Source organism: Vombatus ursinus, unplaced genomic scaffold (genome assembly GCF_900497805.2).
Source record: "Vombatus ursinus unplaced genomic scaffold, bare-nosed wombat genome assembly UNPS02014770.1, whole genome shotgun sequence".
Classification (NCBI taxonomy): domain Eukaryota; kingdom Metazoa; phylum Chordata; class Mammalia; order Diprotodontia; family Vombatidae; genus Vombatus; species Vombatus ursinus.
The window spans coordinates 27,935,589-27,959,577 of record NW_020954548.1 but is presented as its reverse complement, the minus strand read 5'-3'; the positions used below and the strand labels follow the sequence as shown (position 1 = coordinate 27,959,577).

General features: G+C 36.9%; 1 protein-coding gene across 1 annotated transcript in view; it reads right to left on the bottom strand.

Annotated features, from left to right (window-relative positions):
• Nucleotides 1-21,368, bottom strand: part of PUM3 (pumilio RNA binding family member 3) — a 37,236-nt gene extending 15,868 nt beyond the window's left edge. The window contains exons 1-11 of the mRNA XM_027863295.1: nt 21,289-21,368; nt 18,244-18,335; nt 16,753-17,262; nt 14,730-14,865; nt 14,122-14,197; nt 11,835-11,928; nt 10,864-10,930; nt 9,837-10,011; nt 8,898-9,001; nt 4,855-4,933; nt 1,296-1,394 (exon numbers count right to left, since the gene is read on the bottom strand). Coding sequence (XP_027719096.1) covers nt 1,296-1,394; nt 4,855-4,933; nt 8,898-9,001; nt 9,837-10,011; nt 10,864-10,930; nt 11,835-11,928; nt 14,122-14,197; nt 14,730-14,865; nt 16,753-17,262; nt 18,244-18,325 — 1,422 coding nt within the window. The 5' untranslated portion in view covers nt 18,326-18,335; nt 21,289-21,368. The remainder of the gene's footprint in view (nt 1-1,295; nt 1,395-4,854; nt 4,934-8,897; nt 9,002-9,836; nt 10,012-10,863; nt 10,931-11,834; nt 11,929-14,121; nt 14,198-14,729; nt 14,866-16,752; nt 17,263-18,243; nt 18,336-21,288) is intronic.
• Nucleotides 21,369-23,989: the final 2,621 nt, after the last annotated feature.

Here is a 23,989-nt window from a genome sequence, read left to right as displayed (position 1 = left end):
TATCAAGCAGAAAATATTTCTAAAAATATGGATGGACAAAACTGTGTTTTCTTTCTTTCTTTCTTTCCAAAACTATCTGTTTTCATAAAACTACTTTGTATTTGCGGTATCTTTATCTCATCCTGGGAGTCTTTAAAGCTATATGAAACTAATTGTTATGAGCTAACAAGCACAAACTGTACCTTTGATTTTTTTTCCCCCTTTCTGTTGGATAAACATGCTATTCTTGACTCACAACTTTAATGCTATGTGTGCAAAGTTATTTTCTATAATTTTCTTGAAGTACTTTCATAACAGTATATATGAACCAAACTTCTTTTATTAAACTAGGACACTTAGTTAATGGAGAGGGGCATCTTCATTGAGCAATTGTCTTTCAAACAGTTTTTTTAATATCATGAATAAAAATGTTTCTAATAGATCTGATCACTAAATATAATACTAAGTGGCTCAGTTTATTTGCTTCAACATTTAAAATGTTAAATTTTAGATCATACTTTTTAATTTGTGAATTGGAAGACAAAATTATTACAAACTTATAACACAGAGACCATTTTTGATATTTTATAAGACTATTCACCATTCTAGTAATTTAATTGCCACCTTAAATCATAGTCATTTTGAATATTTTATCTCTACTACTACACTCTAATATCAATAAGGATCTTCATCATACCCCCACAATGCTTAACATATCAGGAACTCAATATATCTATTTGAAGGAACAAATTTGTACTACTAATAATAGAGTGAACAAAATGCAGTTTTCTCCCAAATGTGGTGCTCCTCCCTGAATCAAAACAAGATTACATCTACTCACATCTATTGATTTCTAAAATAACGAATATAGGTATTATCATTGTCTAATTTCTTACCCCTTATCTCAAATAATTAAATAGATAATCCCCAAGCATCTTGCTTTTCATCATGTCTTCCCAATAAATGAGCTCTTTTCTGATCTATCAACATGTTAAGAACTTATACTCTGCTCCAGTGAAACTGACCAGAATGGAGTAGCATGGCAAACACTAATCCTTTATATAGTCATGTCAAACACAGCAGTGGTTTTATTGAATAACAATCTCCATAAAACATTCAAATTAAAATATATCAAACTCTGCAAAACTTCTACACTCAGACAACTGCTGATGCATATAAATGAAATGCTATCAATGTGCATTAGGACAACATTCAAAGGAGATTTTAAACCTAAATAAGAGACAAAGAAACTTGGTGACAACTTCACGGATATGTTACATTCTCGCCCCCTTTGTTGCTGAGTTTGTACAGCATACCTTTGGTGTGCCATGCCACAGGCAGTACATGGCTACTCTAGCTCCATCATGCGTATGTGCAAGGTATATTACAGCTTCTCTGATTGCTTCAATCATTTCCTAGGGAACAAAAAAAGAAAATGATTTTACTTCTGCACAAAGACTTTCCTGATTTCCCCAACTGATTAACTATTGTTCAAATTTAATATTAATTATGGTTTTATTCTTTTGGGTGGAAATGGTGTTAGGAATGGATCACTCTCATATTGATGTACCTGAACTCAGTCTCTCTCCTCAGCTTCAGTCCTGAATCACCAACTGACTACTGGACATTTCAAACTGAATGACCCAGAGACATCTCAAACTCACCATGTGTGAAACTGGACTCTTTCCCTGAAACACTCCTATCCCCTTCATCATTTCTTACGGCACAAGTATTCTATTACTTTCACATATTATAATTTGTTCAGCCATTCCTCAACTGATACGGGCAACCCCTTAGTTTCCAGTTCTTTGCTTCTACCAAAAGACCTGATATAACCATTTTTTCCACATGGGTTCTTTTCCTCTTTCTTTGATCTCTCTGGGATACATGCCTCATAGTGGTATCAATGGATCAATGTATATTTGCAATTTATTAACTTTTTGGGCATAGCTTCAAAATACTTACAGAATAAAACTATACCAACCACAGCTCTACCAACAATACACTATGCTGTCTACTTCCCTGAAGCCCTTTCAACATCTGTTATTTTCCTTTTTTGTGGTCATTTTTGCTAATCTGATGACTATGAGGTGGAACCTTGGAGTTGCTTTAATTCACATTTCTCTAATTGTTAATGATTCAGAGCATTTTGTCATATGGCAAACTGAATTCTTTTAAAAAAATATCCTAAGTGAGCATATGGTGGCAGATATTGTCCATTAACTACTTATGTTTTAACATATATGTTTCTTCTTTTAAAAAAAGGCAATGAACAACTGTAAGGTACAACCTCATACCTATCAGATTGGCTAATATGACAAGAAAAGGAAAATGACAAATGTTGGAGGGGATGTGGAAAAACTGGGACACTAATGCACTTTTGGTGGAGTTGTGAATTGATCCAACTATTTTGGAGAGCAATTTGGAACTGTGCCCAAGGAGCTATAAAACTGTGCATGCCCCGTGACCCAGCAATACCACTAGTACATCTGTATCCCAAAGAGATCAAAGAAAAAAGAAAAGACTTACATGTACAAAAATATTTATAGTAGCTCTTTTGTGGTGGCAAAGAATTGGAAACTGAAGGGATGCCCATCAATTGGGAATGGGTGAACAAGCTGTGGTAGATAACTGTGATGAGCAGGAAATGCAGGAAATGATGAGCAGGATGGTTCCAGAAAAACCAAAGACATCTAGGAGATCACTGTACTCAGTAAGAGCAGTATTGTACAATGATCAACTATGAATGGCTTAAGCTATTATCAGCAACACAATTATACAAGACAATTCCAAAGGACTTATGATGAAAAATGCTATCCACCTCTAAACAAAGACGTGATGAAGTCTGAATGCAGATCAAAGCATATTTTTTTTAGGTTTTTTTTTTTGTCTGTGTTTTCTTTTGTAACATGATTAATATGGAAATATGTTTTGCCTGACATGTATAATCTATGTCAAAGTGTTTGCCTTCTCAAAGAGGGGAGAAGGAAGGAATTTGGAACTCAAAAATTATTTAAAAAAAATATTGTTTTTTACATACAATTGAGAAAAAATAAAATAAAAATATTCTTAAAAAAAAAAAAAACTAAAATAAAAAACGATTAGGCACCCAAGTAGAAGCATGTTCCTTTAAATGTTTATTTGCATTCCTATGCTATTTGAATTTGCAGTTAAAGTACATGGCCATTTACTATAAAAAAAAAGACAACTATTTTCCAGAATATGCTACTTTTACCTTAGTTGAACACATATTAGCAAAATAACTTCTTTGGTAACAATTTCCCTGTCAGTGAAACAAGATAGTTGGATTACATAATCTAAGATTATTTTCTACCAGTTAAGATTGCATAACTTTGATTTTACAAGATATAGTAAGAAATTATAATTGAGAACTAAAAATGAAAATTAAATATTAGGAAAACTAAGGGATAAGAATTTAGTTTTACTCTATTAAGGGAACAGTTTTGTATCAGGAAACATTACCTGAAAGTTTAACAAATTTACTAACGTAATTTAATGATAACCAGAGCAGTTAAAGAGGTCCAAACCTGCTTAGAATAATGGTAGCATTGTTGTGATAAAAATACAGGCTCCAAAGGTTGACTAATTTGAAAGGGGAAAACATTCATTTATAGGTATATAGGGTGTGAAAGAAGTTGGTTAAAAATCAGTCACATTACTAATAATCATGTAAATAAGGAACCAATGATCAAAGAGATTGTATAATGAGGAAAAATAAAGTTAAATTAAAGCTCAGAGGATTAAACACTAAATTTTCATTTGGCTATACCCACTCACATACATATTTATACACTCTCCACGACATAACAGGTCTCCTGGATTTACCCAACTAACATCTATTTATGATTCTAGGCTGCTATTCATAACTTCTCCTGTTTGAACCTGACATTTCCTCAATCTAGATTCTCTCCAGCCCTGCTCCTTGAAAAGAGAGTTTAGTAGTAATTTGCTAGCCACTTGTTAAAGATAGCTATACCCTAACTTATGAAATTGGCTTCACTACACTATGGCTTTAGATTGGTATCTAGGTTTTTTAGAGACTCCAGGTCCTCTGGAACTACATAGACCAGGCAGTCAAGATCTCCTCTGAGCTCGGTTTTAGCATGAGGTGCCTATTCTCCATTTCAACCAATCTATGCCTTATGGCGGTCCTAACAAATGTATTTCTTCTCCTGGTTCACAGTTTATTGTTCAAGTGACTATACCTACCTTCCCATTGTACAATGAGGATTGATAACTAAATGATTCCAAAAGAAATTATAAATTCTAATAAAGCAATGTGGAAAACTGTTATGGAAGTACTAAATAATGCCTGCTGTGGAACTTACCTTTTCCTGCAAATTCATTATTTATTATTAGCTCGATATTTTAGGCCTCACCTTTTTTCAATTGTATAGTATCTCCCTGTTACTGTTCTTGCTATCCCGTTGACTCCAAAGTAATTTTTCTAGAACTAAAAACCTACTTGAATGCTAAAAGTCCTTTTTTTATCTAGAGAGCAGGTTAGTCAGGTGAATTATTATAAAAGTAACAAAGCCTATTTATGTTCTAGGATGCCTTTCAATCTATCGGGAATACCATTCTAGGTCACTATGGTCTATGCACAAACTACTCAAATGGGTGAGAATGAGAATACTCTTCTAGGGAATAGAATTCTATAATGACTTGCTATTAATTCTTTCAATAGAGTGAGCAACATTCATTCTCCTTCCTCCCCACCTCCTTAACCCTGCCCGACTGCTTTATTTCAAATAAGTAAGAATTGGAATTAAAAAAAAAAAGATATTAATCTTATTAACATTCAACTCTACATGGTAAGTCTAAAAATAACAATGAAATTATGGAAAAACTTACTGATCTGAGTTTTGGGGGTGCATAGGTGAAAAAGTCCAAGAATACTTTATGAACCAGTGAATGTTTAATTACGGTTTCTCTGTAAATAAAAACAAGAAAAATTGGGGCCAATCACTTTGAGAATTTATTCTACACTAAAACGAACAGTGTCAGGCACCATTTAAAATAAACTGGCAAACGGTTTTGCTAATTGCAACAACAGAGCAAGGTCTAATGTAGCATGTTTGGAATATTGCAATAACTACTTTTTTTTTTAACTCAATATGAATAACGAGACCAAGGAATTAAAGTTCTAGTGTTTAATTAGAATATATGAACTAGTTGCTACAAAGATAGCCACCTTATTGGACTGGCTTTCAAAGTCAAATACAATGCTGTATTTTATTTGCATGTACACTTAAGTGTGATTAAATGGCTTTCCATAACTATGTGTACATTGTGCTATATGAAACAGGTAACAGATACTGTCTCTCTTATCTAGAAGCTTGCAATATAATAAATCAAAAAACTACATCTATGAAAAAGCTATAGAGTGGGGGCAGCTAGGTGGTGCAGTGGATAGAGCACTGGCCTTGGAGTCAGGAGGACCTGAGTTCAAATTCAGTCTCAGACACTTGACACTTACTAGTTGAGTGACCCTGAGCAAGTCACTTAACCCCTGCCTAGGTGACCTCCACCCCCCCCCCCACAAAAAGCTATAGAGTGGCACATCACATTGCCACCTTACTAGATAAAGTTCTCTCTTAATATTAAAACAGCAAAAAAGAAAAGGGGAGGAGTTCCCCTGATTTGGTTCCTGACCTTGTTTTGTAAGGGCTGATATGTTGCTTGGACTTTAGGAATTCAGAGTTGGCAGGTAAGATATGTCTTAATTAAACCAGCCTACTCTTCTAGGCTCCAAGATACAGAAAAGTGGGATTTACTACTATTTTTCCTTGAGTTCCTAGAACTACCATCTTCCTGGAGTCAAATTGGGAATTAGCTGCCCAACTGTTAAATGATTTGCTCAAGGTCACACAGGTGACCTTGGCACCCGATTATACAAGTTCTGCTTATGTGGAAAAGTCAGGATTTTAACTCAGATCATTTGACTTTAAACTCAGCATTCTTTCCATTATATCACAAGTATTCGCTATGCCTAAAGTCAGAAGACCTAAGACTCTTTTTTACTTACTACCTGCAAGTCATTCAATATGTCTGGGGCTCTATAAAACAAGGAGATTTGACTAGATGAAATTTAAGGTTCCTTTTACTTCTAAATTGATGGTCCTATGGAAAGTGTTACAAAAATGCCATAACCGCTCTATTAATCTGTTGATCCCCAAACTAGATTCAGAGTTTAGTTTCTTAGTGTTTAAATGCCAGCCTAACCTGACTCAGGAAAACAAAACAGCATTATTAAAGTAATTATTTATTTTAACTGTTTTCTCATCTACCTTGAAACCGTCTATTATAATTAGAAAAGTGAGAGCTATTCCTAGAAGAAACAACTGAGATGGCACAGAGAATAATTATGGGAACTGCAACTGCCAAATTTTGCCTTGAAAGAGATAGGCTGAAGGTATCAGATCAAATGGTGGTCAACACTTGGAATGCTCTGTAATAAAATACAGACAAATCACTGAAAGTGACTCAAATTTTCAAGGAATTCAAGGGTGAAATTATAAACTGTAAGCCAAAATATATGGCATGTTACAAGAAGTCACTGTGCTCAAGTTTTGGCTAACTGCAAATATAATCTTGGTTCAAAAAAGTCCCAAATAATCACAAGAAATACAGAACAAACTAATTTTATTTATAATAAAAGTACAAGGTGATCACTGAAGATAAAAATAAGCTTATTGAGGTGGAAAGCAACATAGTTTTTACAAGCGGCTATAGTACCTGATTTCTTTTAGAAAGGCAATAGTTACATGGCAACAGTCAAGTGGAGTCACTTAGATTTACAAAAGACCTTTAACAAGGCACCTGGTAAGGGGGTGATCTGATGTGGAAACAGCATGGAACTTGATTTCAGGAAGACTTTACTTTGAGTTTCTATTTGGCTACTTACCACTTTTTGGGGGGGGGCATATAGGGGATGGATGGTTGGCCTAAATGACCACTGAAGACATTGCTAGCTCTAATATGCTATGATTCTGTTCTAAGATATAATTTACTGAGAACTGATTTGACAAATTTTCTTTTTATATGAAATATGGTCATTCACATTTCTATGATGCTTTAAAGTTTAAAATATTAATTCCTCACAACTCTGTTGCGATTGAGATTTTAATAAAAGAGTAAACTGAGGCAGATCTCTACGCAAGATAACATTTATTAACAGGTACATGCGTCCTGTCAATAAATGGGTCCAAGGCTTGCCTCCATTATGGCCAAAAGGCCCCCGCCCAAAGCAAGAGGACAGTTCCCCTTATACAGGATTTTAAGGAGCACAGAACAAAGAACCAAGCAAAGTAATGACATTATGGAACTAAGGGCAACATGACTGGTTACAGAGCTGAGGGGCAGGGAATAACATGCTTGGTTAGAAATTTGGTCATGGGGACTAGCAACGACCCTGCCCCACCTCCTTCTTTCACAAGACTAAGAAGTGCTCTTTGAGTCCAGGTAGCAGCCCAGACTTTTGGAGAATAAACCAGATATTCCACACCCCCCCCCCCCCCCCCCCCCCTCCCCCCGCCCATGAAGCAATTGAGTCACACAGCTAATAAGTGTTATGTGTCTGAGGCCAAATTTGAACTCAGGTCCTCCTGATTCCAGGGCTGGTACTCCACCCACTGCACCATCCAGTTGCGTCTCCTCCTCCCCAATATTCTTAAATGATAGCTTGGTAGCATAAACACATTAGGCCCAAACTCCCTTTATGTTCACACCCATTCTCCAAGGTCAGTTAAATTCCTTGGGGCAAGAAAGCTGGGATTTTAAAACTTAACCCATTATAGGCTAGCTAATCTCTGTACTAAGTTCAGAGACAAAGAACCATGACTTACAAAAGTAGTTACAGGGCAAAATCAATTATTTGTGAATAGGATCAATAAGAAAATGATACTGGATCAATTTTAATCTTCTCAACTCTTTGAAGTCAGCAATACAAGTATTATTACAAATGAGGAAACTGAGGCTAGTAGAGATAAAGTGACTTTCCTAAGATCACACAGGTAGTAAATACTAGAGCTAAGATTTGAACCTAGGTCTCCTAATTTAAATTCCAGCCTTTTTTCCACTGTGATACTGTGGGCAGACAAGAAAACTGCAATTCAACTCTTCAGATATTAATTATGATTCTACTATGTGCAAAGACACTGGAATTAGAAAGATGAAAAAGATACTTTCTCTGTTTTCAAGGGATGGAGAGAATGAGACTTATACAAATATGTATGTGGTAACGGCAAAGAAAAAATCCAGAGAGTACTCTGTAAGAAAATTTGAAATTATTTTCAAATGGGGAAAATTAGGGAAGAAATTATGAATTAAATTAGGAAATAAATTAGTGAAAGAGACTAAGGAGTAGTCAAACAAATGAGAGAACCATGAGAGAACAGTGTCATGTAAACCAAAGGTGGGAGGAAAAAGCACCAAGGAAGGGATATTTAACAAGATCATATGCTGCACAAAAGTCAAGAAGGCCAAGGACTGATAAAAGGGCCCTCCCTCTTGAACTACCTTGTACTACTCACATATGTACTTCTTGTTCACCCTGTTAAAATGTAAATTCCTTGTGAGCAGGGATTGTTCCATTTGTTATATTTGTATCCCTAGAGCATGGCATGAAGTTTGCCACATAGTAGGCACTTAATACTTACTGATTTAGCAATTAAGATCACTGGTTACCCCGGAGAAAGCAGTTTCAGTCAAGTGGTGGGGGTCAGAAGCCAGATTATAGGACAGGAGAAACCAATGGATGATGGAGAACGGGAAGCATCAAATGTAGAACAATCTTTTTTAGTACAATATTTAGGCAAGGTTCACTCCCTCCCCTCAACCAAAAGGATAAATTTTACCCAGGTATTAGTTCTTGAAAAAAAATTTTTTTTCCTTACTTTTGAGCCATTGGCGTAAGAATCTGTTTCATTTCATCCATAATAGCCTCTTGCTTATCAGGCTGTACCTCTAACACTTTTTCCAGAGTCGGGTGAATTGCAGACTGAAAAGAAACCAGTAACAAGTTTAAAAAAGGTTCCAGAAGTCCAGGGTGATGAGAAATATTTGCATTACATAGTAAAATTTGTGTACATTTATACCGGTTCCTAGTTATTTAATTACCTTTCCTTCCTCTCTATATCAGTGTACATAATGTGCCAAGCAAATCAAACTAATCACAAAATTACTACCAGCTATAACAGAGTACATAAAAACAGTTAAGTTGACAAAAGCTTGCTATGACTCATTTTGTGCATCAGATACCATAGCCACAAGTAAAAAATAAAAAGGCTATTAGAAAGACACTAAAATATTTACTTTTAACCCTGCAACTCAGTTCCAAATAGGCTAGGGATTAAATCTAAATCACCTCTAATAAAATTATTCTTACTATGTATTCCTTGGAGTTGTCACTGGCTCTTCCCCTCTCACTTTTCCTACCCCCTTCTCTTGACTTTCTCAGGTCCAATACCTACAATGACCCCACCCCTGGCCTAAGTTTTCCCTATCCTTATTAAAATGTGGACAAATGTCATCTGTACAAGGACATTTCTCTGTGACAATGAAGTTTCAAAAAAGCAGTTTTTGGTATGAGATAAAACACTGTAATTTTGAGAGTTTTAATCACTAATCAATGGTACAAATAAGAATTAAGTATTAAAAACTAGATTCCAGGGTGGGTAATTAAATGTTTAATTTAAAAAGAAGTCCCTGGAGGAAAGACAAAACAACTTTTAGAAAAGTAGTTACAATAAAATCCACTAAATGACCAAACAAGAAAGGAAAGCATTCTTAAAAGAGGCAAGGAGGAAAAAGCCTAAAAACACATAAGAAACTACCTTGTAAAGCTGGAACGTATTTCCATAGAGCTCTTCTACAAGCATATTCCGCTGTTCCAAAATTGCTTTGTCATTGTAAGCATACTCCACTACTGCTGATGCTTCTGCGTGGCGCAACATCTTCCGCACTTGACCTTTAAAACTTTTTATTATTTCTGCAATTTGTGATTTATTTCTGCACCACGTAAGGAAAAAAAGAAATGGAAGACAGCCAAGATAAGTTCAAGATACAAATTTACAACCTCAGTTTTACCTAACTCTTCAGTTTGTGTAGGAGAATTGAAAGAAAAAGTGAAACGGGAAACGACAACAGAGATAAACCAGCTCTTCTAAATCAATAGGATCAAAGAGAAGCACACATATAGAAATGAATCATTTAAATGATCTTTGGTATAAGACTCCAACTTTTTTTTTTGGTGGGCAGGGAGGGCAGGGGGGAATACGCTATCAATTACACATGACTCTCTCTTCTTGCCTCTACTTACTGGCTTTCTTCGAGGCGGCTCAAAGTCAACCTTTTGTGTGAGAGTCTTTTCTCAGGCTTTCCCAGCCACTGAAATTCTTTCTCACTCCTCTGCTGCCAGAGCCCTCCCTAATATTACCTTCCATCGGACTCTTCCATGTACATAACTGTTTGCACACTCTTGCACCCATTAGGATGTGAGCTCCTGGAAGGTAGGGACTGTTTTTGCCTGTGTATCTCCACCCCAGTGCTTAGAAAAGCTCCTGGCACGTAGTAAGCACTAAACTGACCTCATTCAATTCAGTTGGTCCAACTTCCTCCTGAAAATTCCTTAAATAATTTTAAGTATTTGAGTTCTGAAGGAAAACATGAAGAATGGGTTAAATAGCAGCAACAAAATTACAAGTTAATCATTCCATTTTCTTCCTTCAATCAGCCCTTCAGGACATACGATACTCCTTCCAGAACTGGAGAAGCATCACCATATTTTATGTTAATTTTGGCATGTTTTCATTTTTTAGAAAACCAAACCAAATCAAACCAAAAAACCTCTAAATTACTTACCCGTACATGAGAAATTTCTTAACAACATTTCTGGAGTACTTGGACTTACTCAATTCAACCCAATTCTCTGAAAAACAAAGTAAATTACAATTCTTTGGTATTTTCATTTGAATCCTTGTTAAACAAAGAAAATGCCATATACATTTTAAGTCACGATCCTGGAGACTGGGACTCATGTATAAATTAATACCCACTGTCAAGATATTAGGAGACACCCCGATTTCCAGAGCTAAGGCCCAGCAATCAAGCTGTGCCCCGAGTTTGGCATAACAATCCTCCATGCTCGGCCTCTGGATGATTTCAGCCACAGCAAAATCCCATAACTCTTTCTGGTCATGAAGCCCTGCTATCAATCAAACTTGTCACATTGTTGCTGTTACCTTTCATTGTCAGGGCTACAACTCACTGCGTAGCCATAGGCCAAAGTATTGAGATTTTCCCACACTGCCTCAGACCCCCCTCTAAGGGTGGGGCTCTGGCATGTGTCCTTGCTTGCAAGCCATTTCCCTCACTTTGAAATTAAACTTCTGTTTGATTACTGACTCTCTTGTCTCTAGACTGCTTTGTTCAGCTCCAGCCAACCACAGGTTAGAAGCCGGCTGCAGTCCAGTTGACATTACTTTACGTCTTCTATCCAAAGAAAGTTGGAAATACAAGACAGAGGGCACAGTATCTTTTGGGAGAGTGTGGACCTGTGCTTTCAATGGTATTCTCTTTGTGAAGAAACTCCCTCTACTACTAACACAGAGCTGTGACTGAACTGCAGGCACAATATATACTTTTAGTGAGACAATGAAAAGTTAAGGGACTTCTCTAAGGACACACAGCCACATGTTAGGGTGATCCTTTCTCTCCTGTGCATCAGTGCTGTTTTTCACACCACCATTAACCAACCTTTAATATTGTATTATTACAAGAGAAAGAAATTTAGTTAGAAATCTTCAACTTGAACATGTAACATTAAAAAATACCTTTTAATTCTTCAAATGCCTCTTTCCTTTGTTCCTCATTACCATATTGAATATAACATTGAATAATACGGGTTGAATCATGTGCAAATGCAATCTGCAGGGAAAAGATTTGTTATAATTAGCCACGACAGGAGCAATAATCTGAAAGTAATTCAGACCCAGACACTGCCTAGTGACCAGTGGTACAGGAGGGAGTGACTTAGGTTGTCTACTCCTGGCCCTTGTTGAATAACAATATCTTCTCAAGACTAGGAGCATTATTTTTCATCTACCAATCACTACTACCCTTCATATTAACAATTTCCTCTATGGCTATTTCTCTATCCCTGGACACAAAGGAACAAATCACCCCCAACCCTCAACTCCCACTTTCCATTATACCCTCTTGAATTCTCATTTCATACAGACAAAACTCTGGACTTCTTTCTTTCAAACTCATTCCATCTAATTGCCCTCATTGAGGCCTTGTTTCCCCTCAATGACATTTGTATCTCTAGCCACGCTCTCCAGCACTGATCTTAACTTCCCTCACACCCCATGACACACTGATCTTGGAGGGGCAGTTAGAATACTCCAGGATACTTCCATATTCCTTCCAGTATGGAATACTTCATTTGTACAGTTCTTCCTTGTCCCTTTGCTCAGATCTATCCTAGACCATTAGATACAAGGCGGCCTGAGGTAGAAAAGGCTTAGCTCTGGGGAAAAGGGCACCCGAGGTTATTCCTGAGTTTCAATTACATCCAGACTGCTTTTCTGAGTTCTCAGTAACTGCAAAGGGGAGAAATATTTGATCCTTTTAAAGTATTGTTTTCATTTTTAATTAGTGAAGTGGTTTTTACTTTATGGTCCACAAGTGCATACTGCACTTTAAACCTTGAACCTGCTTGACTGGCCTACATACAATAATGCTTTCCAGGTCATCATCCCTACCTTTATTTCACTTTCCTTCCTTTCTAATCTTGACCCTATACTTAGCCAATTCAGCTCCATACAGTGCTCAATTTTTTAAAACCATGACCTTCTAAAGAAGATTGGAATTGATTCCCTGATATTTAGCTAATCTTTGATATCTAACACAAATTAGTAATACAGGTATAATTTGTAAAGCACATGGTGAATCTTTTTACATCAACTGCTGAATATTCCTAGCTCCAGACATTTGGTGGCATCCACTGTACATAGTAAAGTTAAAAACAATCTATCAATCAATTCTTCCTAGAAATGCTCCCACTTCAAAGTGTATGACAGCATGGCAATGGCTGCCCCTATGAATCCTCCACATATTGGCACGAATGCTTTATCCAAATGTTTTTCAACCACAGAAACATAATACTGTAAGTTGTTTTGTATAAGACAACATAAACAAGTCCCAATATCAATTACTTCATAATACTAAGCTCTACTTCTACAAGTTTTTAAAGAGAATCACAAATTTAGAGCTGGAAGGAACTCAGAGGTTATACATTCCAACCCTTTCATTTCAGAGATAAGGAAACTATGGGCTAGAGAGGGAAACGGACTTGTCCAAAGGTCCCATGAGTAAGCAGAGCTGAGATCTGAATTCTGTTCCAATTCCAAACCAATGCTCTGTGTATGATAGTAAAGAGATGAAGAATGAAAGAAGCAACTGTAAAACTATCCTGTATTAGACATTTTTTAAAATGCCAACAAACGTCAGTGTTAAACTAACCTACATAGAATTCTAAGATATTTTAAGAGAACGTACTCCACTAAAAACCACTTGAATCTATATAAGAATTCAACCTATTTAAAAGAGGCTACTCAAATGAGGAAGAGTTTGATACAATAGATAAAAGCCAGTCTTTGTGGAAATGAGAAAATCTGGGTCAAGTGGCACCTATGAAACACCCTGGCTGTGACCCTGTGGGTGTAACTTAACCACTCAGTATCCTAGGCAACTTATTAATACTAAGTTGCAGAACAGTTATAGATCTGTATTAATATAGTGAGTCTGGACATTCTTGGATTTGAAACAGCAATGAAATCACAGGACTGGATTAAAAAAAAAAAGTAAAATGAAAGCCCAAATTTAGTAGTCTAACTAGTAAAGCAGCAAGGGGAGGGGACACTTTGCATATTCAAAACCCACCAATAAACCTTCCTTACTATGAAATTCAATTAATAAATTATACCTGAAATGTTTAGTTAAGTGATGCTTAAAGAATCAAAAATTTTATCTGCCATATTGGTTAATATTAATATCTCATGGAGCTATTAATGAGTTTAGTTTTTAAAATTATGTTGGTGACTTTATTTTACTTACACTTTTAATCTTGCCCTGAAGCAACTTCTGTAATTCACTCATCAACTTTGTTCTTTTTTCTTTGTCACAATTTTTTCTGCAAATGAAAAGATAAGAAGAAATCACAACCTAAATAAGAAAATCTTTTTCTGAAATTGGACATTGCAATAGGTATGTGTTTGTCCAGTGCAGCATACTAATTCTATGAAGTCAGTAAATCCCTAAATAAAGACACACAAAACCGCCACTCCAAAAAAAGTTATTTTTTCAGAGGCATCAGATAAAATTTTAAATTATACAAGTCAGAAATGTCAGAGGAGAAAAATAAACTCAGCCTGTAATAGGAAACACTCAAATTCAAACTTGCAAGCAATGTTATTTTTCTCAGAGATGTCTCAAGAAGAATGACAAATCATTGTAACGCTCATGCATTTTGATAAACATTTCTGATAATAGTTCAATCATTCCTAAATTTTTGCACTGACTCACTAATTGGGATTGTGACTGCTCTTCATATAATAGATTTCTATGTTCTTGATTTTTAAGTCATTTCAATATTTACAGGGTATGCAGAGCAGATCTCTATCTTCACAAAAGGCTGATACAACAATGGTTTGAACCAACATTACCTTCTTAAGCATTCCCAAATTTGCTTTGCCTTGAAAACGGTGTCATAGTTGCTTTTATCATTGAGTTGTCTGCTCTGTCTTAGTTCTTTCTTTTTCTTTTTCAAGTCATCCCACTTGGGTTTCTTAGCTGCTGTCTCTGATAATTATAAAGCAAATATAATCTATTAGATCTAATGTACTAATTGCCTTCCACCCTTCCCCATTAATAAAATAATTGAAATAATAACTACAAATTGCTTTCTTTTTGTTTTGTTCATCTCAAAAATGGTATCACCATTCACTCGTTCTCCTACATATAAATAGTATAATCTTAGAATTGACAATAGAAATTGGTAATCATTAGAAACAAGCAATGACAAAGAGGGAAGACACCATCTCTGCAATACCCTCCATCTTTCTCCTCCTTTTCCTCCTTCCTCACTGCACTACTCGTGCATTCTCTCTGACTAAGCTATTACAAGCTGTTCTATCTCTTCAAATCGACCTCATACCACCACTAGGATAAATAATTTTTTTAAACTCACAGATCTGCTGATGTAATATTTCTGCTTAAATTGATCACACCCTCCTGTCTACAGAACAAAACGCAAGGCCCTTTGGTGAACTTTCAGACCCTGCCATCAGCCTACTTGGCTTCCACCCTCCCTCCAAGTCTTCATTCAAGCCATGAACACTACTCTGTCCCCCAAAACATACCCTGCAATCTCCCACCTCCAGGTCTTTGCTCACGTTGTGCTGTGTGCCCAGAGCATTTTCCTTGCCACTAACTCTTGGAAAATGCTTATCATCTCCTTAAAGACTAAGACAAATATCTTCTCCTTGAGGAATCCTTTCATGATTCCCCTATTTACCTAGTTCCTCTAATTCATCATGGCCCAGTTACATGAGTACACCTAGGTGGGAAGATTCCTGAAGGGAAGGCCTAGAGCCTTACTGGAACTTTTTATCTGCAGATTTCTAGCATGATGTTCTGCACACAGTAGGTGATTAATGTGTGTTGAATTAAAAATCTAGGTAACTTCAAATTTCCTTTGTTATTTGCATGTGTGCCAGCATACACTTAATTTTAATGCTTTACTGTAAAGCCTTTTGTGACCAGGTCATTCAGTTCAGCCTATCCTTCTATGCAGAACTACCCTCTAACACATCCTGAAGCAAAGATTTGTTTAAACTCTTCAATCAGTAGGGACTTCACTACTTTATGAGGAAGTCTATTTCATTTTTAGACAAAGCTTAAGAAAAGAAAGTTGATTCTCATTTACTAAGTTGAAATTTGCCTCCTGTATCTTTAATTAATGGTGCTTATCTGGCACTCTGGAAACATTTGGATTTTCCACTGTGGCACAAAAACAACAAGGGTGTAAGGAACACCAGGTTCAGAGCCAAAAGATTTAGGTTCAAAACTGGGCTCTGCTACTTATTTGCTGGAGACCCTGGATAAGTCACAACTTCTCTCTGTGAAACCTCAGTTTCCTTAACTGTAAAATTAAGTTAATAATACCTGCACCACCTATGTCAGGGGCTGTTGTGAAGGTTAAATCATACAATGTAGGTAAAGCGTATCATACTCTCTCTATATAGATTAACTGGAACAAGAGGCCACTTCCATTACTAGCTACACTCGGTATATTTTGCCTTTCTTTGTATTCCCAGGGCTTAGAACAGTACCTGGCATAATTTGAAATTACTAAATGCTTGTTGACTAAGTACACACAGTAGCTATACTAGAGCTTAACAATAATATCTGATAACTCAAAGGCTAGCACCCATAGAAGTCTTTACAGTTTGCAAAGTACTTTACAAATCAATATTGCCTCAATTTATCCTCACAGAAATCCTGGGAGGTAGATATTATTTCCATTTTTCAAATGAGGAAACCAAGGCAGAGAGATTAAGCAACTTGCCCAGCTAGGTAAGTGTCTGAGGCTATATTTGAACTCAGATCTTCCTGTCTCCAGGTACAGCACTCTCCACTGCACCATCTAGCAGCCTGGCAAGGCAAGTTCTTCCCCAAAGTATTTACCTTCACCTCTGCCCTCAGGTTGGAACTTTCTTTTCGTCTGCAAAATGTTTCCTTCTTGTTTATTCTTGAACTGTTTCAGGTTAGTTTTCCTGGGTAACAAGTCCCCTTCCTGTTTATTCTTGAATTGTTTTGCACCACTTTTCTTGGGCAACATGTTTCCCTCTTGCTTATTCTTGAACTGTTTTGCACCATTTTTCTTGGGTAATGTGTTCCCCTCTTGTTTGCTCTTCAACTGTTTTGTGCCAGTTTTCGTGGGCAACATGCTCCCCTCCTGTTTATTCTTTAACTGTTTCAGGCCAGTCTTCTTGGGCAACATGTCTCCTTCCTGTTTATTCTTGAACTGTTTTGCACCAGTTTTCTTTGGCAACATATCACCTTGCTGCTTATTCTTGAATTGTTTCAGGCTTGTTTTCCCAGGCGTGGTGTTGCTTTTCTCAAACTTCTTGGAGCTGAATTTAGGTCCTCCTCCTTCATCACCTTTACTCAGAAACTTCTTTGGAGATTTAGAATCTATATTTATCAATACATAATAGTTAGAATGGAAGCATAGTTCTTAGAATTATGCCTTTTCCCCACTGACTACAAAGAATATTTCTTTGTGAGAAACAAATACTTTTTCATTTAGAAGTCAATAACGAAGATAAAAAATACCATACTATGTGTCTTGTCTAGACTTTAATTTTCTCCTGTTACAGAGAAGAATTTAAAATTCAATATTCATTCACAGTTGGTAGAACAAAACTGATAGAAACTTAAAAAACACATTATAATAAGATCACCGCCAACTCAAATTCCGTGAGGTTAACTCTGGTAGGTAACATTAACTTGGCATAGATTGTGAGGTAGCTCATATTTCTAACTGTCCATAATATACATATCTAAGTTTGAGTATTATGAAAATTAAAAACATTAACAAAGAAAATGAAAATTAAGATTTGATCTCAGAATCCTGCAAGAAATAAGGCTTATGTAGAAAACCTAGTTGGTCAATTACAGTTATTGAGATTTTTCTTTCTTTTTTTTTAACACTGAATTTGAAGAATTATGAGCAATGAACCATAGAGATATTTGGGAATGAGCCAAAAGCTAAAAACATTATATTTACAGATAATGTGAGTTAAGAAATTTAGACGAAATGAAAATGTTTTGATAAATTACTTTCAGTAGAAAGGTAACAATAACATTGGGCATCCCCCCAAAAAATATAGAACTTGTGATTCCAATTAGATGTCTTTCTTCAAGAGATGATAATTGGTACCATATATACTATACTACTGATTTATTTTTAGTAATTTAAATATCCCGAGGTTTGAATGTGAATAAACCTGGCTATACCAAATGATATTCTGGTATTTCAGACACATTTAAATCCTGATTTTTACCAAATAAATGATGCAGTCCAGTATTTACTACTTATGTTATACTCCTTCCCTCCAAAGTATCCTAATACCAAAAAACTTTATGAAGCACATTTTCACACAATTGTCTTACCATTGTCCTTTTTAAATCTTTTTTTTCCTTGTGATGTCTTTCCACCCCTTCCTGTGAAATTTTTTTTACCTTTGACTTCCATAGTAGCAATTCTGTAAAATAAACCAAAGGACTAATTTAATCAGGTTATAATAATCAAATAAGGCACTCAAAGAAGAGGGAAAGCACCCACTTATGTGACCCTGACACATTAAATAGTTCTCCTTAAAGGATTTAAAAAGTAAAATTAATAAAACACAGTATTATATAATAAGATAATATGAACATTCTGGTAACTACAACACCATGGAAACAATATTTCAGTCATTGTAACATCGGCTGAAATTAAAATAATTACTTATATTTTGTGAGAACTGAGTAACAAGGTATCACCATTTGTTTTGTCTCCATCCTAAAATCCTAACAATATTAAGACCACCTTTATAATATCTAGCTTCTGTTACACTTAGGCATGGGTGGGTTGTGAGATGCAACAGTAAATGGATTACCAATATCAATAAGATAATGGATACAACGTATCCAAGAAGTACAAAACAGTTTCAGTAACTTTCAAAATGAAATTATTCTGGTTAACAACTTCTTTCAATAAGTTATTTGCAGAGTAAAAGACACTAAACTAAGCACTATAAAAGACATAAATAAAACAAGACCTAAAACTTAGAGCCTAGAAGAGATCTGACAAGTAGAAAATCATTATTAATACAAGTTTTAATGTGAACTGGTAATAAGTGAGGTACAAGGTACTATGTCTCAGATCAAAGGTAAGAGATTTCATGATGTAGATATGTATACATACAAAAAACTAGCACAGATAGATAACTTATCCTGCGACATCATACAAGGCACTGTGTACTAGGTATTCAAATAGAAAAATTTTTAAAAGATCTAATTCCTTCCCCTGAGGCCACTTATCAGAGAGAATAAGATAAACATATAGCTAAGTATAACAGAAAGCAAATGTCATGGAAACAAAGGACAGAGCTAGGTCCTGTTCGCTAATAGATTTTATCTAGGAGAATCAGAAAAAGGTCTTTTGAAGAGATAGCACCTAATGTGAGAAAGAAAGAAGGATCCTCAAAGGTAGAGATGAATGAGTCCTTTCTAGGAACAGAGGATGATCTGCATCAATGTAAGGAGGGAGTGGCAGGAATAGAGAGTAAATAGAGTAATGTGAAATGAAGCTGGACAGGTAGAAGATATTATGAAGGGTCTTAAATGTTAGGCTAACGAGTTATATTTTATCCTATAGGCAATAGGGAATCACTGAATTTTTGAACAAGGGAATGCCACTAAAATTACTTATCAGAAAGATTTTTGGTAAATGTGTTAAGGACTGTAGTGGGAAAGACTCAGGACAGGGAGACCCATTAGAAGACTAATACAATTGTCCAGTTCAAAAACTATAATGGACATAAACCATTCAAGTGTTAGTTTAAGTGAAAAAGAGGAGCTGGATCACAGATTTAAAGCTTAGATAGAGGTCACTTCCCAACTCCTTCACCTGACAGATGAAGAAACCACTGCCACAGTGAAATAACTTGCTTAAGGTTACTCTGGTAGCAAATACCAGAGCTGGGATTTGAACACAGGTCCTTTGATGCAAAAATCTAGGATTCTTTGTACTGTACCATACTGAAAGTAGTACAATTAAGAGGACTTAGCAAAAAGTTGGCTATTGAGATGGGGGTGGGGAGAGGAAACAGTGAAGAGATGATCCTGAGTTTTCTAGTCTGGATGACCAGAAAGATGGAGATGCTATTAAAAGAAACTGAGAAATTGTGAGGAAGGTCAGACTTAGGAAGGAAGAAGAGTATATGGACATGTTGAATTTGAAGAATAAGCAGGAAGGGCAGGCTGAGATATCTAACAGGCAGAGCTTTGGGACTGTAGAAATGATTGGACACACAGATTTTGAAGTCAGTTGGGTAGAGGTGATAACTGAATGCATGGGAGCCGATAAATTTAGCAAGAAAGAACATAGATGAATAGGAAAGTTTAGGAAAGTGCTTTGGAAAACAGAGGGAAGATTAATTGCTAAGAGACATTAAAAGGTAACTTGCAGATTACAGAGGTGCAGAGGGAAAGTGTTCCAGAAGAAGGCAGCAAGTGGTATCCAACTACTACAGCAAGACGGAACACAAGAACTGAGACAAAGCCAATAAGTTTAGCAACTGAAAAACTGCTTTGAGAAAACAGTTTCAATAGTGGTGGATTAGAAAACGAGTGGCTTACTAGAAGTTGAGGAATGAATGGACGGTCAGGAACTGTTAAATAGCAAGTTTAAACTCTCTGGTAGAATGAAGAGCTACTATAAGAAGGGATGTTAGGGTAACGGGTAGGCTTTTTTTTTTCCCTTCTTAAAGGATACTCTCCTTTTCACATAATTGGATATACGTGTTATAAAGACAGTAATATTGTGAAAACAGTTTGGATAACAAAGATTTAAGATCAAAGATTCACAGACTTAGAAATGGAAGTTTCTTTTGAAGTCACCGAGTGCACCCCCCTCATTTTAATGGGGTAACTCTCTGACTACACACGAGATTGCAGCGGCGCGCCCAGGGCCTCCACCTCCAGTACAGCGCCCTTCACCCCTTCCCGCCACACCTGCCCCTCCGCCCAAAGTTCTCACGGAAATCGCCCCCGCTCCCCCTATCAAGAAGCGGCCGAGTCTGAGAAAGCAAGCAGGAGAAAGGAGACTAGGGGTAATTACTTAAGAGATGCGAGGCTTCATGAAGCGCCGTTTCTTCTCTCCCCGGCCCTGGCGGGAAGCGAAAACAAAACAAACAAACAAAAACCACGTCCTTCGGAGCGGACGGTCGGCGGCGGCTGGCGGCGCCCTGCGGAGCCGGCAGCTTCTCCAGAGGGCTGCGGGGCCGGCCGCGGCTCAGACCCCAGGCAGGACCTAACCGCCCTCCGCCGGAGCACCAGGCAGGTCCCCCCGCCCCTAGCTGAGCCCACGGAGACAAAGCCTCACAACCGGCGGGCTCGCGCGCGCGAAGCTTCCAGCCAGAACCGCGAGGCCCGCTTGAACCCCGCACTCACCGCGCACGTGCCGCCTCCGCCGCCGCCACCACAGAACTGTTGGCAGGGCTGTTTCCGCTACTAGTTTCTTGGGCCCGCCCTTCCCCTCTCCTCTGCCTCCAGCCACTGGATGCTGTTTCCTGACTTCCGTTTTCCGGTTGACGGGGAAAGGCTGAGTGGGCGGGCGGAGGGAAAGAATGAGGGTTCCTATTGGGTCTTTTCTTCATAAACCTCACTTGGAGGCGTTGAGGAAGAAGTTTGGCCTTAAAGGAATCCGTAGTTGAAAAGGGGGAGGAGGCCAGTTTGCGGTGACGTTTTTTTCCTGCGCTTTTTGCCCTACCTTTTACTTTATTTCTGTGGTTTAGCGTTTTCACTCCTTTTTCTTTCGGGGCTTTGTATTTTGCTTCTGCAGTTGTATCTGCAGCGCTGAGCACAGTCCTTTGCACAAAGTACTTACTAAAGAATCGGTCCCCGTTCTTTTTCCTGAGGAAATGGACCTGAGAAGCCGTCTGTCACTGGACCTCTAGCTAGAGCCTCTGGACTTGGGGTAGGGGCAGAGAAGGGGCTAGCCTGTGACCTCAGGTCCTCCTGCATTGCTTGCCGGGTCCAGAGACTTTAGAAGTGGAAGGACCTTTAGAGTCTACTCTCATCATTTTTACAAAGAACGGAATAGCTGTAGGCTCAGAGAGGACAATTGACTGGCCTAAAGCAACACAGCCAGCTAGTGGGAGAGCACTTTGCATGTGAATGAATCACGGCGCTTCTTGAGTGTCCCTTCAGTTTGGATGAGGATGACTCTCCGCTTTTTGAAGTTGGTTCTTTTAAGGCTGAACTTATGTGCCACCTCTTTTCTTCTTAATAATTATTTTTTATTTTTCTGAACTTGACAGAGAGCGGCAAGCACGAACATTTGCAAATAAAAAACATAAGAGGATTGCATACGATATTACAAATATTATATACAACGTGCTTTTCTTTTTTTAATATCTGTCCTGATCATGCCAAAGAACTAATGATGAAGTATACTATCAGCCTCCAGGGAAAGAACTGATATTGTTAGAATACAGACTGAAGCATGTTATTTTTCACTTTCATTTTTTTCTTTTATTCGAATCTTCTTGTACAAAATGACTGATATGGAAATGTTTTACATGATTACACATATATAACCTATATATGATTGCTTCCCATCTTAGGGAGGGGGGAGGGATAGAATTTGGAACTCAAAACTTGAAAAAAAAACAAATGTTAAAAAAAAATTGTTTTAACATGTAATTGGAGGGTAATTATATTTTTATCTCTCAATCTCTGCCCTGAAAGAGGGACCCTACCTTGGAAATTCAGCATGTGAATTTCAAAGTTGTCCTTTTTGTTTTTGATTGTATCTGGATTTCAGTACTTTTATGTGCGTTAAAGAAATATAAAGCTTCAATGAGCTTTTTGGGAGCTACCTTATCCTTAACTCTCTTTGCCCATCCTCTGAATTAGGGGAAAAAAGAAAAAAAAAACAACCCAAACTCTTAATAACAAATATGCATAATCAAGCAAAACAAATACCCACTTTGACTTGTGTCTGAGAATGTATGTTTTATTCTATGTCTTCGGTCTTTTACATCTCTGTCAGGCATGATTCATTATCAGTTCACTGGAATCCTGGTTGTTCATTACATCGATCAGAGTTTCTAGCCTTTAAAAGTTGTTTTTCTTTATTATTGTATGAAGTGTCATTTTGATTGTTTACTTCGCTCTGAATCAGTTCATACAAGTCTTCTCAGATTTCTCGGAAACAGTACCTTTCTTTATTTCTTTTAACCCAGTAATATATGTTCACGTGCCATAAATTGTTTAGCCATTCCCCAATGGATGGGTAAGCCCTGAATTTCTGATTCTTTGCTATTAAAAACAAAAAGAGCTGCTTTAAATATGTTTTCACAATAGGTCCTTTTTTTTTCAGTCATTTTGTAGTATAGGCCTAGTAATGATATAGCAGGATCAAAAGATTAAAAAAAAAAGTAACAGTGCTGTGCCTTTTTGGTCAATAGTTCCAATCTGCTTTTCAGGTTCTCTAAAATCAAAACTGTATCACTTAATTTTAGTAAATTCTTTGGTGGTCTCTCAGTAGACAATCAGATAATATGTTAAAAAAAAGCCATAGTTTTTTTTTGTTTGTTTATTTGTTTCCTCTCATGCTTATTCTCTCTTTTTTTTTTGTTTATTGCCATAGTTAGCATTTTTATTACTATGTTAAATAGTATTGGTGATACATGGACATTCCTCCTTTACTATTGATCTTATTGGAAATACCTCTTTCCTTTAACCTTTACACATAATGTTGGCTTTTGGTTTTTGAAAGATACTACTTGCTATATTAAAGGCCATTTACTCCTATGTTTCTTATTTATTCTTATGCTTTATTCTTATGCTTTTTTAAAGGTAGATTTGACAGGGCAACTAGGTGGCAGAGTGCATAGAGCACTGGCCCTGGAGTCAGGAGGACCTGATTCACATTTGGCCTCAGACACTTGACACTTATGAGCTGTGTGAAGCTGGGCGAGTCACCTAACCCCGATTGCTTCCCAAAAAATAGATTTGGCTGTTAGATTTTTGCTAAAAGCTTTTTCAATATTCATTGATAGAATTATGTTTTTTAATTATTTTTGCTTTTAATATGGCCTGTTATGTTTATAATTTTCCCTATATTGAACCAACTCTGTATTCCTGG